Source organism: Heteronotia binoei, chromosome 3 (assembly GCF_032191835.1).
Source record: "Heteronotia binoei isolate CCM8104 ecotype False Entrance Well chromosome 3, APGP_CSIRO_Hbin_v1, whole genome shotgun sequence".
NCBI lineage: Eukaryota > Metazoa > Chordata > Lepidosauria > Squamata > Gekkonidae > Heteronotia > Heteronotia binoei.
This window is the reverse complement of record NC_083225.1, coordinates 69,686,292-69,703,162: the sequence shown is the minus strand read 5'-3', so window position 1 is coordinate 69,703,162 and position 16,871 is coordinate 69,686,292. Positions and strand designations below refer to the sequence as shown.

Genomic DNA, 16,871 nt, shown 5'->3' with positions numbered 1-16,871 from the left:
ATCGCCATGCAAGACCGGAGGTGCCCCCCCCCCTTTTTTCACCTGGGTGGATGGAGCGCGCTAGGCGCAAGGCCGATAGGGCCATTCAGTAAGTTATGGAAGAGGTACTGGGAATCTTCTCCAGCATCCGGCCATACGGGTAGAGCAGGCTGACCTGTATCGGCCGGATAGTATTCATCTTTCAGAGTTGGGCAACCGGGCCTTTTTAGACGAGATATGGCAGGGTTACGGTTGGCTCTGGGCCACCCGGTGGGGCGCTAATGCCTAAGCAGAGGCTTGGCATTGGCGGTGGCTGGAGGTGGTTTGGCCACAGGTTTTCAGGGGAGCACCTATGGCCTAGCACCGTTGGTGCGGTGGTCTGTATGAACCGTAGATGGGCTACACGGCTCAGTGCGGGGAATGCAGATCACAGGGAGCCTCACCTGGGGCGGATCTTTCCATGGGGATCGAGGCTGCCCAGGTGGTGTATGGCTGGAGGCCTGGCCGCTCAGCTACAACCCGAATACGGCGGGCTTGTGCTGGGGGCAGGGTGGCTCGCCCTTTGGACAAGGCGGGGTCCAGGTGTTGACCCCAGGGCTTGTCTGGTTTAGGTTTTCACTCCTGCCAGTTCTCAGTAATTAAATTTAATAAAGCGGCCCGGTTTAAAACCCAACACTTGTGTCTGCTTCTTCATTCCGACTGGGGGGGCAAGGTTCGGCCCCTCCCAGCCAAGCCGGCTCGCCGGCGCTCGAGCTGGGGGCCGCTTTTGCCTCCCCGGAAGGAGGGAGGAGCTGCATCACCCGATATACGGGTGTTTAGTTCGGGCGGGAGTCGAGGCTATATAAGCCCCGGCTCCCCGCCCCTCCTCATGCAGTCTCCTTTGACTCTCTGCCCGCCCACCCTCCCTTTGGCAGTACAGGCATCTGCTGGTCGCCTTATTAGGGGCCAGGTAGGAATTTTTCCACTTCCACATAATTGGCCCATGTGGGGGTGTTTTTTCGCCTACCTTGTACTGCCTAGTAGTGTTAGGTTTGTTATTGGTATTTGTTATGGTCGCAGGCTGGAGGTGGTTTGGCCACAGGTTTTCAGGGGAGCACCTATGGCCTAGCACCGTTGGTGCGGTGGTCTGTATGAACCGTAGATGGGCTACACGGCTCAGTGCGGGGAATGCAGATCACAGGGAGCCTCACCTGGGGCGGATCTTTCCATGGGGATCGAGGCTGCCCAGGTGGTGTATGGCTGGAGGCCTGGCCGCTCAGCTACAACCCGAATACGGCGGGCTTGTGCTGGGGGCAGGGTGGCTCGCCCTTTGGACAAGGCGGGGTCCAGGTGTTGACCCCAGGGCTTGTCTGGTTTAGGTTTTCACTCCTGCCAGTTCTCAGTAATTAAATTTAATAAAGCGGCCCGGTTTAAAACCCAACACTTGTGTCTGCTTCTTCATTCCGACTGGGGGGGCAAAATGTAGGATTCGGTGACATGGATGTGCAAGTAGAAAGGAGCTAACGCATGAGTATCTTTCCTTGTCTTTCCCCCAAAGCCTGCAAACAGATTCTGGAAACCCTCTGCTAGGGTTAGGAGACTCTTATGAATATAATGCTTCCTGGTTTTAGAAAAGGATTTTCACTGCATGCATAGGGTTGCACATTGAATCATTAAACTATTTGGGTATGAAGCTTTTCTCCCAACCCCTCCTCCCAAACCCCCCCCCCTTCATTCTGGAACCAGTCCACCAAACATGAAAAAAAATCTGTTCAGGCTACAGATATATTTTCAACATTTGTGTAGATCTTACTAAACTGAATGGGTCAATGGCTGTCTTGTTTTATATGAATCTCATGGTTTACACACATATATAGTAATGGACAAGAAAGTGAACCGAATGAGTAATTTAAATAATTTCTACTGGTCTATGGAATCAAAGTGTTAAGTCTACATTTCCTTACAACCAAGTGTTCCTTATAAGTGTTATATCCTCCAAAGGTGGAAGCAGGAGGAGCTCACACAAGATTACCTTTCATTTTCCCCAGCTGTACTTGAATCCAGGCAAGCTTTTCTGCTGGCCTTGGATTTCCAACTGGTGAGGACAACTTTCTTGCTTCCCCCTTTCCTCAGCAGCCTCAGATGGCCCATTAAGTCTTTTTCCTGGAGCACAAGGAAACTCTAGTCTGGATCCAACTGAGTATCTTTTAATCTCATAAGAGGCTATCTTGGGTTTTTTTAAATTAAAAAAGCAACCACCAGAGAATCAGTCTTTATCTATGAGAAGGCAGCACTTATCCAACTGAAGCCAACAGCAAACCTTGCACTGCTTTCTGTCCTTTGGTTCATAATTGTACCTAAAACAAAGATGATGGTTGAAAACTATTGGTTGTAAACCAGAAGATTCTCGCTGGTTTATTTGGAACAAACAAGCAAAGATTTTGCTCAAGTCAACAAAGGCAATTATATTGTCTATACTAGTACAATGCATTCCATTTTAGCACAAATGTAATAAAGTAGTACTATTTCTGTATTTTGCATTGTGTAGAATGCTTTTGGTACCATTAAACCAGTTTTATTTTCTAATATTGCCATAAAATGACAATTTTATCCTGCAGGGATTCCACTGTTACATTCAAAAGCCTTTCCCCAAAAGAAATGCAGACACCACGGGTAACAATAGTCTGTAAAACAGTATTTTGTAAATAACAGCAGTGTTTTGTTTTGTACCTGGGAGTAATGGATATAGGAAAAAATGTTCTGCTCAGTGTCGATCCCTTAAAATAAATGACATTGATATGGCTAAACACAGGCTATGGTCGCACTCATCAAAGTGATCCAAATGTAGAAAAGAGAACAATAGTGAAAGAGGACACAATGGTAAGACTGAAGAATGACGTAAATGTCAAAGCCTTGTGCATGTGTGCAGTCATTGGTAGTCTGCTCACAGCAGTCCCCGTATAAATGTAATTACGGTACATTGTAGAAGCCTAACTTTAAAAAAGGGAGATTTTGAAATTCTTAGCCATTTATAAGAATACAGTTATTGACCTTTGCTGACATACAAATATTATTTCAGGAGTCACAAATGCCTTGATGAGACTATAGAAAAGGTTTCTTTGCAATTGTATCACATGATATGTTAAAGAATAGGCTGAGGAGATGTTCCACACAGCTTGATTATTATTTAAATAACTTTTTAGAGAGCTATCCATAAAATTAACAAAACTGGTGATAGTTCTTAAACATGCATCACTCCAGGTTTTTAACTTCAGAATGAAAGAGAAAGTAGGGGCATCTTATTTCAAAGAAGAATGACCTCTTTTTCATCCCACATCACCCTAAAGAATATGCCACCTCTCCAGATACCTGTTCTAGCAGGATCACAAAAACAAATACCATAAAATCATAAAACCGCAACTATAAAGCTATCAATATTAATACAACTCATTAAAGCAACATCAAGCAGCCTAAAACAACTGTACAACAGCCTTCAGTCTAGAATCCGACCAGAAAAGCAGCATAAAAGATGGAACAATTCAATTAAAAACTGTTTGTCAGTGGAAAACATTCTCCTGCAGGACTATGTTTATAGGGCTAATTAAAAGAACACATTGATTTATGTTCCTGTGTTTATCAAGCAGAACAATATCCAGGTTCTTGAATAGCATTGCTTATTTACAACTGTTTCTTTTTCAAATTCCTTAATGTGTTACAAAATGATATAAAATGATGTAAGATTAGGTTAGAGAATCCCTTCATTTGAATAGGATGTCAAATGTGGTTTGGGGTTGGCTACCACATCCCAGGTCTTGCTAGAGGAGAACTTCAATGTCACATCTGCACAATGCTCCGAAACAGACAAAGACATTCCAAAAAGACCATCTGTTCAAACTCCCACTAATAAAGCAGATAGATTATGATGATCAATTCACTCTTTTTATTAGTTCTTTGTGGGTTATGCAATCACTGAGCAGTAGCTAAGAGAACTAGGTATATATTCCATATGTGGACCACAAGGTGCCTCTTTAATGGAAAGACTTATTGTTGCACATTTGGGGGATGGGAAGGAAGTGGAAGAAATTTATTATTCTAATGCAGCACAAAAATTGAATGACATTTTGAATGATGCAATAGATAAATAAGACAGTTTTCAGACATATGTTCATACTACATACTTACAAAAAAAACCCCACAGAAGCATGCATTTGAATATATGACCAAAGCTTTTCTAAAGTCACTATTAGAATTTCTCAACAACATAACATCAAGAATAGGATATTGTAACACCATTGTTGAACACACTTTTCATAAAAGGTTTCCAAGTGATCTCCAGCAGTTTCCAGCACAGGTCTCAAAAATGGTTACTGCAATAAACAGTCAGCTTCCACAGAATGACTAGAAATAGAGCTAACCCAAACACTCACATGTGCAACCACACAACCCACTGGTAGGGACAGCAGTGTGACTACTACAACTCCCCACCCCCCCTTTAATTAAACCTGTAGCATAATGTCTAGGAAGGCACATAATCTGTAAACTAAAAAGTTTTCTGGGTATGTCTTCCAGCCTGAGTTCTATATTCATAAGCCAAGCCCATTCATTGACAGCTGAGGCTTTAGGCTCAGTGCATCATGCTAAGTCCAAAGTCTTTGCATGTTGTCTTTTGCTGTATCAGAGACCTCAGAATTTCCAGCAAATCCTTCAGAATTTAACAAGGACCTATAGCAACATATCAGCTGAACAGCCCTTTAGCCATGGTGGTACTCCAATCATTTGTCAAGCCCCTCCAATCAGTATCAAGAGTGGTTGTGAAATATGTCAAAGGAAAAGCATGTGTGCACATACTTGTTTGGGTTGGGAAATTCCTGGAGATTTGGGGGATGGAGTCTGGAGAAGGTGGAGGAAGGACATCAATCAGGTATAATACCATAGCAGCTATCCTCTGTAGAAGCTATCCTCTGAAGTAGCCATTTTCTTCAGGCAACATGATCTCTCTAGTCTAGTGATCACTTGTAATTCTGGGAGAATTCTAGGTCCCACCTTGAGGCTGCCAACCCTATTGCATTCCAGCCTAAGACCCTATAGCTATTCTTATGTTTTCCTACAGCAAGTCATGTGAAGCCAAATCAAAGCAGGGATTTGGACTTTTTGGGAAGGGAGTGAATTCAATGGAAGATGATGTTATGAATCAAAGGGGCCATCCATCTATCTGTTAGCAAAATCTCAATTCATGCTCGGAGTAAAAAAAAGACATTTTTACAGTGATACATTGGCAGGGGCGGGTTCCTATCTGCAACCCAGGAAAGTGGAAGTGGGACAATATGGGAGCAGGGATAGTCATGCATTTACAAGACTCTTCATCACGTGTAAATAAAGGAAGGAAGTATTTGCTTTTAAACAAAATGGATTATTGTTTAACCTTCTTTGTAGAATGATCCCTTCTAAACATTTTGCACTACATCACAGCTTATCCATACCAAGTAAATAAATAATTATATGCTCACCACCATTGTAGTTATTCCACCACCACCCCAATAATTTTTGTTATGGCTATGGGCCTGCAGCCATATGACATCTTCCTCTGCTGTACCCTCTTGAGTTTATTGCTCATCCTCCACCTCTTTTCTTTCACTGAATTGGTGTACTGAGTCTCTATGTACTACAAAGGGGGCAAGAGTAACTTTATCAACAAGGATGGATTGCTCAGGGGTTTTTTAACCACTGTATAAGGCCCCCTCTAAAACAGCCTAAGGTTTCGATTTTTTTCCAGGCTGTTTTTTCCAGTCACCAGTCACCACACTTTCTGCTGTCCCTAGATTGCGATATATTTCATCTTGTACCTAAGATCTTGTTTTTGATAGTCACATTTGTCTTATCTGGGCTTCTACTTTCCTCAGAGCTATGACCAGATCATTGAGATAGGCCTGTATCCAAACTGATTCCAATGTCTGTGGATTGACAGCCAAGAAAATCAGAAGCTGAGTGTGTGGAAGAGCCCTCAGTCTCCTGTGAAGGTGTTGTGTGCATCACCTGTTCTTGCTGACTGAAAAATAAATCATGTGGAAGTATGGGCTTAAAAACCCAAAAATAATTGCATAAAGTGAGCACAGAATTGTTTAATGTCTGCTGGTGTTATAAGCAAATATAACATATCAATGGATATTTTTCCTGAAGTGGATTCACTCTCACTACCCTAGGTTTCTTTTTATATATATTTGTAAAACCATAGAGTTCTCATCAATTCCTAGAGAGGACTGATGTCACTTCCAGGGGTTATATCAGCAGCAGCCAGTTTTTGTAAAAACAAATTCTCACACCAGCCTCTGTGAGAATGGGACATCTCCCACACCCAACAAGCATATGGCAACTCTACCTACATCCTTTCCCCCATGTCCTCCCTCCAAAAGTCTTCCAGTGGTTCCATGAATGTGTCTGATGGCCTTATCAAATATATACCCCGCTGTGAGGTCCTCACAAGAGGGTCAGGACTAAAATGATACATAATAATAGATTATTTGCTTAGGTAACAGTCCATATTAAAAGTTAAAACGGATAAAAGGAAGTACTTCTTCACCCAAAGGGTGATTAACATGTGGAATTCACTGCCACAGGAGGTGGTGGCGGCCACAAGCATGGCCACCTTCAAGAGGGAGTTAGATAAAAATATGGAGCAGAGGTCCATCAGTGGCTATTAGCCACAGTGTGTATGTGTGTGTGTGTATATATATATATATTTGGCCGCTGTGTGACACAGAATGTTGGACTGGATGGGCCATTGGCCTGATCTAACATGGCTTCTCTTATGTTCTTATGTTCTTTTGTATGCATGGAGAAGAGTTTAGGTGCCTGAGCCTGTATTATGCATTATTTTGTATAACACCAGGCAAACACAAGAGCCAAACAATATGAGATGCTAGGGTATTCATGATTTGGTTTTGTTTTATTTTAAATAAAGCTGCTGGGAAGCTATGAATCTGATCAAAACAGCAGCAGGCAGGCAGACATGTAGCCTCTTTCTTTCAGACTGCTTGTTTCCAATGAAAATCTGCCCTCCCCAGCTGCTTTCTCATCCACAGGGGAAAAGATATGTGGATTCTATATCATTTCCCACATGGATGATAACAGAGCTGGAAGGGTTTGTTTTTGACCTTTAAACATGCCCTGGAGAAAAGTTTTGTGTGCTCCTTTCTGCAACCACTGCTGCATTTTGTTTTTGTTTTTTTAAAAAACGAAACTGATCAAGAAACTGATGATACCACTCCCACATCCTGTCTCGTTCCACTTTTGGAACCTGGTGCAGGGATGAGGAAGAATTAGAGAACTGACAATCAGTGATAAAGACTGGTGTTCAAATTACAGGAACCCCTTTTCCCCACTTGGTAACAGTTCCCCTCACCAGCTACTGTGTTCATTTGTTTGTAATGTTTATTTTCCATTTTTGTGGACTGCAAGATCACATATTTTAGAAAGCAACCAGGAGGGGGGTATGGATTTAGTTAACAACCCACAATATTCTTCCCATAGCATTGGACAGAGATGGGTGAGAAAAACTTAGATGGTGATGGTGGAATCAATAAACTGAAGCTGTTACCACTTAGAAGAATCATTCTGACAATGTTCAAATTATGGGGGAAAAGGTTCAGGGATGCTGCATCACAGCCAAATCACCCTCCTCCTAACCTACAAAATTAGGTAGCTGTAATTTGTGCTGCTTTTATTTAAGATATGGGTCTTTCTTAATAAGAAACTTGAAGGCAGTCTAAGAAATAGAAGTGGAAGATGTTCCAGGAACAGGAGAAGCTAAGCAGAAGGTATTGAAACTTGAGTGGAAGAAGGAGTTAGCACTATTACAGATTGCAAAAATAATTACTAATTTTACAATTGCTTTTAAATGTTCATTTAAGACAAATGATGCTTTAAAAAAAATAGCACCGAATGTTTCTCAACATTCATGCAAATGAGTTGGCCACAGAAACAGAGATAGTTAGATGTGCTATAGGAAATGTGTTGTGGCATTTACTGAATTAATGTTTTCTCAGGCTAAGAACAGATGCCTATAATTATACTGCACACCTGTTGCTATTAATGCCAGCTAGCATTTCCATGGAAACCAGACACAAAATCTCAGCATCTCTTGTCTATATCTATCTTTACACACACATTTTTAAGGAGTTTGTCTCTTTATTTATCTGTATCTTCTTTATAGAGTTTAAGTCATGGTGAAATTTAAGCCTACTGCTCTCTAAAAGAAACCAGATAGAGTGAACAGAAAAAGGCATTACAAGGCATTGGTGTCTGGGGGCAAAAAGAGGGTGGAGTTAGCAAGCATGTGTTTGATGCAATTAAAATTAGTTGTTAAACCTAATCAGATATTTAAATAATTGGTTTTTAACTTTGGGAACTTTGGGATACAAATATTGGGAAAAACATTCCCTAAAATTTGGTTTGATGTGCTTAATGCAGTATGTTAATTCAGTGGGGGTATTCATACACACTAAATAACGTGCTTTGCAACTGGATTTTTACTGTGTAAAAATAACAAAATTCACTTGCAAGCTATCACTGTGTGAAAGCACCCAGTGTGTTGACCTACTGCAGAGGAAGGAAAGAAGGCCACTCTGTTTATTGAGAAAAGACACTGCCTTAAGGTCAAGTTAATCATCTAGTCCTCTTGAATACCAACCCAGAAGCTGTACTTTGGCTACACATATGAAACAATCTCTGAATGTGTATAACAGCATCACAGCGGCAAGCACTTCCCCTAAGGTTGATGCTCTGTTTATTTATATTTTCTTTAGAGATTTATGCCTTGCTTTTCTCATCCAAAGTGGCTTACAATGTCATTCTCCCCTCTTCCATTTTTCTCCACATCCACAACCCTGAAAGGTAGATTAAGTTGAAAGAGTATGACTTGAGGATGTATAAGGGCTTACGGCTTACATACATAGAAGTTACATATTTGAGTACCACTCCAGGGGATCATAAACCCTGAACAAACCACAGGCCTGATCACTGCAAAAGAGCCCAACAACACTGCTATATATGCAGGACCTATATGCACCCTCAAGTGAATGTGTGCATATTGAGGGTCGATACTTACTGTCTCCTCTTTCACCCACCCCCAATCATGTATTTGTTTTCAAGAAATGTTACATGAAAAGGACTATAAAATGCACAACCAGAGAAATGCCTTAGAATAATGCTACAGAACAGAGTTTGAGTCCAGTGGCACCTTTAAGACTAACAAAGTTTTATTCAAGGTTTAAGCTTTTGTGTGCAAGCCCACCTCTTCAGATATTAGTGCTTGCACTAGTCCTTTAATAAAACTTTGTTGGTCTGGTTAGCCACTGTGTGAGACAGGATGCTGGACTAGATGGACCACTGGCCTGCTCCAGCAGGACTCTTCTTATGTTTCTAAGTGCAACTGCATACCAGTAGCACTTCATCACAGATGTCTTTAATGAAGAACATCAGTGAGTCTGGCATGTCTTCAGCCTAGAATTCCAGCTATACAATCTAATATTTTTCAGATCAACTTTTCTGAATTTAGGGATTTTTGACCAGCCTCTACTATAAATGGAGCATGTGTTTCTGTAACTCAAACTTAATATAATAAAATAATTTTCTTTGTTTGCTACCTTGTTTTTGACAACCATGAGAAGCTCGTATGGGAAATCTCTCTCATCCACTGGCTTTCCTTACTTAGAATCTATAATCCTCATTATTCTTACCCTATCAATGGATCAGCAAATCACCAGCTTGCATGGTGAAGCAGGGGGAAAAAAGTTCTTATATCATGGCACCAAAATATCGGTTTAGTTTTCAAGAGACTTGCTAAATCCAAATCCCCTGTTGAATGATGGCTCCCAGGGAGGTGGACTGCACTGAATACAGTGCTTCCACTTCTCCTTATTGGCTGTGATCCTCAAGGATCTCAGCTTGGCTCCCACTTCCACAACCCTGCTTGTCATTTATTTAGTGTGGAAGGACACTAAATAAATGACAAGGAAACTTCTCTGCCAACGCTCTTCTGAACTGCATGCTGTAAATAAAATATCCCATACTTCTGTGAAAATATCAAGCAAGAAACCTCTGATTCTTACATAAAATATTTCTTCCTTCACAGTCTTTTTGAAAAACTATCTCTTTTATGAGCAAGCCAGTAAGTTGAAGCAACAGTTATAAATCACCAGAAGAGCAACATCAACAAAGTCTGTGCAATTTTCAACATTTCTCCCAACATGCTCCATTAGAGCAGATTACAGCACATCAAAACATAACTTGAACTGGGAAGTACCTGTCCAGGCTTGAAAGCCTTGTTGGGAAGGTTAGTGAAGAACAGCATCTCTTCCTCTTTGCCAAAAGAAGACGTTTTCTTAAATACAAGCCTCCTAATACTAAATCCCTTGGTTCACATAGAAGGAAGTTCCATTGAATTCTATCCAGCTTACTTCCAAAGAAGTACAATAAATTGCACAAGAATTGTCTAGTATATGCTTCTGGAAAGTTTAAGGTCATGTGTATCCATAAAAAGAAGTTAAGAAAGCAATTAATCAGGAAGCTAGTATTTTGTGCATTTCATTATATTTGTTTTTTTCACAGTAACAGGGAAGAGCAGAAGAGACCCGCTTCCATAACTAAACACATGGCTCCAGAAGTTCACAGATGAATGTAACAATCACAAGAACATAAGAGAAGCCATGTTGGATCAGGCCAATGGCCCATCCAGTCCAACACTCTGTGTCACACAGTGGCCAATATATGTGTGTGTATACACACACACACACATATATTTACTGTGGCTAATAGCCACTGATGGACCTCTGCTCCATATTTTTATCCAATCTCCTCTTAAAGCTGGCTATGCTTGTAGCCGCCACCACTTCCTGTGGCAGTGAATTCCACATGTTAATCACCCTTTGAGTGAAAAAGTACTTCCTTTTATCCATCTTAATCTGACTGCTCAGTAATTTCATTGAATGCCCACGAGTTCTTTTATGTTGAGAAAGGGAGAAAAGGACTCCTTTCTCTAATTTCTCCATCCCATGCATAATCTTGTAAACCTCTATCATGTCACCCCGCAGTTGACATTTCTCCAAGCTAAAGAGCCCCAAGCATTTTAACTTTTCTTCATAAGGAAAGTGTTCCAAACCTTTAATCATTCTAGTTGCCCTTTTCTGCACTTTTTCCAATGCTATAATATCCTTTTTGAGGTGCAGTGACCAGAATTATACACAGTACTCCAAATAAGACCGCACCATCAGTTTATACAGGGGCATTATGATACTGGCTTATTTGTTTTTAATTCCCTTCCTAATAATACCCAGCATGGCGTTGCCCTTTTTTATTGCAATCGCACACTGTCTTGACATTTTCAGTGAGTTATCTACCAAGACCCCAAGATCTCTCTCTTGGTCAGTCTCTGCCAGTTCACATCCCATCAACTTATATTTGTAGCTGGGATTCTTGGCCCCAATGTGCATTACTTTGCACTTGGCCACATTGAACCTCATCTGCCACATTGACGCCCACTCACCCAGCCTCAACAGATCCCTTTGGAGTGCCTCACAATCCTCTCTGGTTCTCATCACCCTGAACAATTTAGTGTCATCTGCAAACTTGGCCACTTCACTGCTTACTTCCAACTCCAAATCATTAATGAACAAGTTAAAGAGCATGGGACCCAGTACTGAGCCCTGTGGCACCCCACTGCTTACCGTCCTCCACTGCGAAGACTGCCCATTTATACACACTCTCTGCTTCCTATTAATTAGCCAGTTTTTTATCCATAAGAGGACCTGTCCTTTTACTCCATGACTCTCGAGCTTACTAAGCAGCCTTTGATGAGGAACTTTATCAAAAGCTTTCTGGAAGTCAAGGTAAACAACATGTATTGGGTCCCCTTTGTCTACATGTTTGTTCACCCCCTCAAAGAACTGTAACATGTTAGTGAAGCAAGATCTTCCCTTACAGAACCCATGCTGAGTCTTCCTCAATAACTTGTGTTCAACAATGTGCCTACTCATTCTGTCCTTGATAATGGTTTCTACCAACTTTCCCGGTATTGAAGTCAGACTGACTGGCCTGTAATTTCCCGGGTCTCCTCTGGAACCCTTCTTAAAGATGGGGTGACATTTGCTACCTTCCAGTCCTCAGGAACGGAGACAGATTTCAATGAAAGATTACATATTTTTGTCAGGAGATCCACAAGTTCAACTTTGAGTTCTTTCAGAACTCTTGAATGTATTCCATCCGGACCTGGTGACTTATTAGTTTTTAATTCGTCAATCAGTTGTAGGACCTCCTCTCTTGTCACCTCAATCTGACTCAGGTCTTTCGACACCCATTCCAAAATTAGTGGTTCTGGAGTGGGCAAACACTTTTCATCTTCCACAGTGAGGACGGAGGCAAAAAATGCATTCAGCTTCTCAGACATTTATCTATCCTCCTTCAGTAATCCTTTTACCCCTTGGTCATCCAAGGGCCCCACTGCATCCCTGGCTGGTTTCCTGCTTCTATTATATTTGAAGAAATTTTTAGTGTTGGTCTTTATGCTTTTTGCAATATGCTCCTCATAGTCCCTTTTTGCCTGCCTGATCACAGTCTTGCATTTGATTTGCCACAGCCTGTGTTCCCTTTTATTAATCTCACTTGGACTAGCTTTCCACCGCTTAAAGGAGTCCTTCTTACCTTTTACAGCTTCCATTACTTTGTTTGTTAACCATGCAGGCCTTTTCTTATACCTGTTTGTGCCTTTCCTAACTTGTGGTATATATTTTATCTGAGCTTTTAGGATTGTAGTTTTAAATAGCCTCCAAGCTTCCCCAAGGATTTTGACTGTATTTACCTTTCCTTTCAGTTTCCTCTTCACATGCCTCCTCATCTCAGAGAATTTACCCCTTTTAAAGTTAAATGTGGTTGTGCTGATCTTTTGGGGCAACTCCCTATTTATACAAATGGTGAAATCAATAACGTTATGGTCACTGCTCCCAAGCGGTGCGATCACTTTTACATCTCTCACCAAGTCTTGGGCATTACTTAGGACCAAATCCAGGATCACCCCACTCCTGGTAGGTTCTGTGACCATCTGCTCCATAGCACAGTCATTGAGAGCATCTAGAAACTCAATCTCTTTTTCTCGACCTGAACACATATTGACCCAATCAATCTACGGATAGTTAAAATCACCTATGGTGACACAGTTTTTATGTTTAGTCGCTATCTTTAATCCCTCCGTCATAATATAATCATCCTCTATCTTTTGATTTGGTGGGCGATAACAAACTCCCATAGTTAAATTTCCTTTTGGGCCCTCTATTTCAACCCAAAGCATTTCTAAAAGGGAATCTAATTCTCTGACCTCAGTCTTACTGGACTGTATACCTTCTCTGACACCCCACCTCCAACCCTTCCCTCCCTATCCATTTAATATAACTTATATCCAGGAATCACAGTGTCCCACTGATTCTCCTCATTCCACCAAGTTTCTGAAATTCCCACAATGTCTATGTTTTCCCCCAACACTAAACATTCCAACTCACCAATTTTACTTTGAACACTTCTAGCATTTGTATACAAACATTTATAATTTCCAGGGCAAGTTAGGCCCACAACCTTCCTTCTGCTGCCTCGAGACTTTGGCAGACTCCATACTGTTTGTCACCATCTCAGTGGACAACTCTGATCCATTACCCGGTAGAAAAGTAACAGCTAACCCTTCATCTCTTTGAGATGAGTCCTCCCAACCAAAGACATTTCATCTACTGTCAGCTTTCCCCCAAGATTTAGTTTAAAACTGCTCTGCCACCTTTTTGATTTTAAGCGCCAGTAGCTTGGTTCTATCTAGGGACAAGTGGAGACTGTCTCTTTTGTACAGCTTCTGCTTGTTCCAGAAAGCATCCCAGTGCCTAACAAACTTAAACCCTTCCTCCCTACACCATTGTCTCATCCACATGTTGAGACTTCTAATTTGTGCCTGTCTCTCCAGCCCTGCACGTGGAACAGGTAGCACTTCTGAGAAGGCTACCTTGGAGGTCCTGGCCTTAAGTCTCCTGCCTAGCAGCCTAAATTTTTCCTCCAGGACCTCACAACTGCATTTCCCCACATCGTTGGTGCCAACATGCACCATGACCACTGGCTCCTCCCCAGCACTGTCTATCAGTCTATCTACAACACGCGTAATGTCCGCTACCATCACACCAGGCAGGCAAGTCACCATATGGTCAATATGCGGTTTTGCCACCCAGCTGTCTACTTGCCTAAGGATTGAATCACCAACTACCGAGACCCTCCCTCTCTCCCTGCCCAGGGATGGTTCCTTGGCGTGAAAGGATACCCGCTCACCAAATGAAGAAGAGGTCCCTTCTGAGGGCGCATTCCCCTTATCCTCAGTATGGTGCCCTGTTCCCTCTCAACCCTCATGCTCTCTGGCAGCAACGGGGCTGCCACGTTCAGAGTGGGGCTCATCTAATACGTCCCCAAGAATTTTCTCCGAGTGCCTAACTGACTGTCTCTGCTTCTCCAGGTCAGTCACCTCAGCCTTAAGGGTACGAACCCATTCCCTGAGGACCAGGAGCTCCTTGCATTGAGCACACACCCAAGACTTCTGTCCTGTGGGCAGATAGTCATACATGTGACACTCAGTGCAAAACATTGGAAAGCCCCCACCCCACTGCTGGCATTCTACCTTCATGATAGTTTTTTAAAAACATACAGTCTCCTCTTAAATCCTGTTTGTTTATGTGGCTCTCCTTCTGAAGGGCCTACTTACCTTACTGGGAACACAAGGAAAATAGGGATCTGGGTTCCTGGTCCTTACACAGCCCCCAGCCGAAGAGCCACAGGTCAAGAGCCCTTTAGCTCTCGTCCTTCGGCTCGTGCCTCTGGCAAGGCGCAGCTTAATAATGCAAAGAGGGTGGAGCCTCAGTCTGCCCCAGGAACACAGCCACTCCTAATCAATCAGCAACAATCACCTTCAGCCCACTCAAACCAAACAAACAGCAGTTCCCCAGCAACCACAAACTCAGAATTCTCAGCAATCGCACAGTCACACAAACTCAGAAATTCTCAGCAACTTCCCCAGCTGTTTAGAAAGCCAAACCTCACCCTTATAGCACTTCTTATAGCACATCAAGTATTAAATAAACAAATACAGAAGCAAGCCCTTTAGTCTTCTTCTATCCATAGCCATGTTCGATTAGCCATTCTGTTGGCCACACCACTGGAACCTTAGGGACACCAGGGAAGGTAAGAGGACTTGGATTCCTTCCATATTTTATCACAAGAGGAAACTTCAGCTAGTCCTCTCCTTTACCTGACTCAGTCCCTAGCCTATTTGCCCAGGACTTGACTTGGTTAGAACTAAGGTTGCCAACCTCCAGGTGGTGGCTGGAGATCTGGGATTACAATTTATATTCAGGTGACAGAGATCAGTTCACCTGGATAAAATGGCTGCTTTGGGATATGGTCACTACGGCATTATATTCCATTGAGATTCCTCCCTCCCCAAATCCTCTCCACAGCCCCACCTCCAAAATCTCCATGGATTTCTGAACCTGGAGCTGGAAACCCTAGAGTAGGAAGAGAGTCCCCCCCCCCCCCCCGCAGGCAGTGGCTAGTTACCTCCTCTGTCTCCTTGTGTTCTTACTTTTTAAGTCTTTCCCACCTTTGTTGCTTCTCTCCATTCTTCCACACCAAGCTCATTATCTTCACCTATTGCTTCTGGGTCAGACTTTGGCCCAGTGGGTGACATCATTTCTTGGGCCAAAATTTGAACTTGGCTGAGCCAGGTGGCACCTCACTGGCACAGAACCAAAAACAATCCCATAGCTGCCACAGACTCCTACCATCCCGGAACCTGGGCATCAATTACAAACCTTTGCTGTTCACAATAATAAAGTAACTATGACAATAAGACTTCTAGAAGGACACTGGGAAGAAGGAGCTGCCAGGCCCATATCCATTGTTTGCAAAGCGCCGAACTGATTTACACAATAGGACATCAGCAGAGAATCATACCTACCATCCCGCTTGGACAACATTCTAAAATAGGACAGATGCTAGGGGCTAATGTAACAGCTCTAGCTTTCTGTAGCTCTGCTAGGCACATACAATTTTGAAGGTTCCTTTACAGCCACTAATTTCACAGTGATTAATAAAGAATGGAAGAATATCCCCTATCCTCTAAACCACACCATTTGTGTGTACCAATATTTGAATATTTTTGATTATGTACTAAAATCAACTGCATAAAACCTAATTGCTTGTTAGTAGGTATTGTAACTCCTTCAATATATACCATTACAATAGATCTACACTCATGCCCGCTGCCAAATTCAAAGGGTGCCTCCAGAGAAGAGCTTTAGATTGGTAATTGAAATGCATACACACTTTAAGGACTATACACAAAAGTTGATAGAAGGTAGTGTTAAGCCGCTTTACAAAAGCTAAATAGTTAAATGGACGATCCTTACTTTTGGAAGAGAAGCTCTGGAACCTGAACTCTGTGTGGTCATTGTCAGGACTGTGGTGATGCCCAAGGCAACTCTGGCTGGAGCAGCATCCATGTTGATCCAGAAGGAAACCCAGGACAAAATAACGATCAGAAGGCTAGGAATGTACATCTGGATTAAATAATATCCCATCTGACGCTCCAAATGAAACTTTACTTCAATGCATGTAAATTTTCCTAGAACATGAAATTGCTTTTATAAATCATTTTGTACATTTTAATATTATTTTATTATGAGCATAAATTAACTGCCTGAGGCACATGGCTTTTGAAGCTGCTGATATTATTCATTCTGGATTCATTCCCTTATGAAGCACATGAATGTACTGTACAAGTTTTCCTCCTTGGCTGACATTTTGATGGAGCTGACCACTAGGTAGTCACTTGAGACATAAATCAT

General features: G+C 42.2%; 1 protein-coding gene across 7 annotated transcripts in view; it reads right to left on the bottom strand.

Moving 5' to 3' along the window:
* The window catches only part of GLRA2 (glycine receptor alpha 2), a 209,318-nt gene that overhangs the window by 125,686 nt on the left and 66,761 nt on the right, over positions 1-16,871 (bottom strand). For all 7 annotated transcript variants that reach the window (XM_060233988.1, XM_060233991.1, XM_060233989.1 and 4 more), the window contains one exon: positions 16,434-16,648. In XM_060233988.1, coding sequence (XP_060089971.1) covers positions 16,434-16,648 — 215 coding nt within the window. The remainder of the gene's footprint in view (positions 1-16,433; positions 16,649-16,871) is intronic.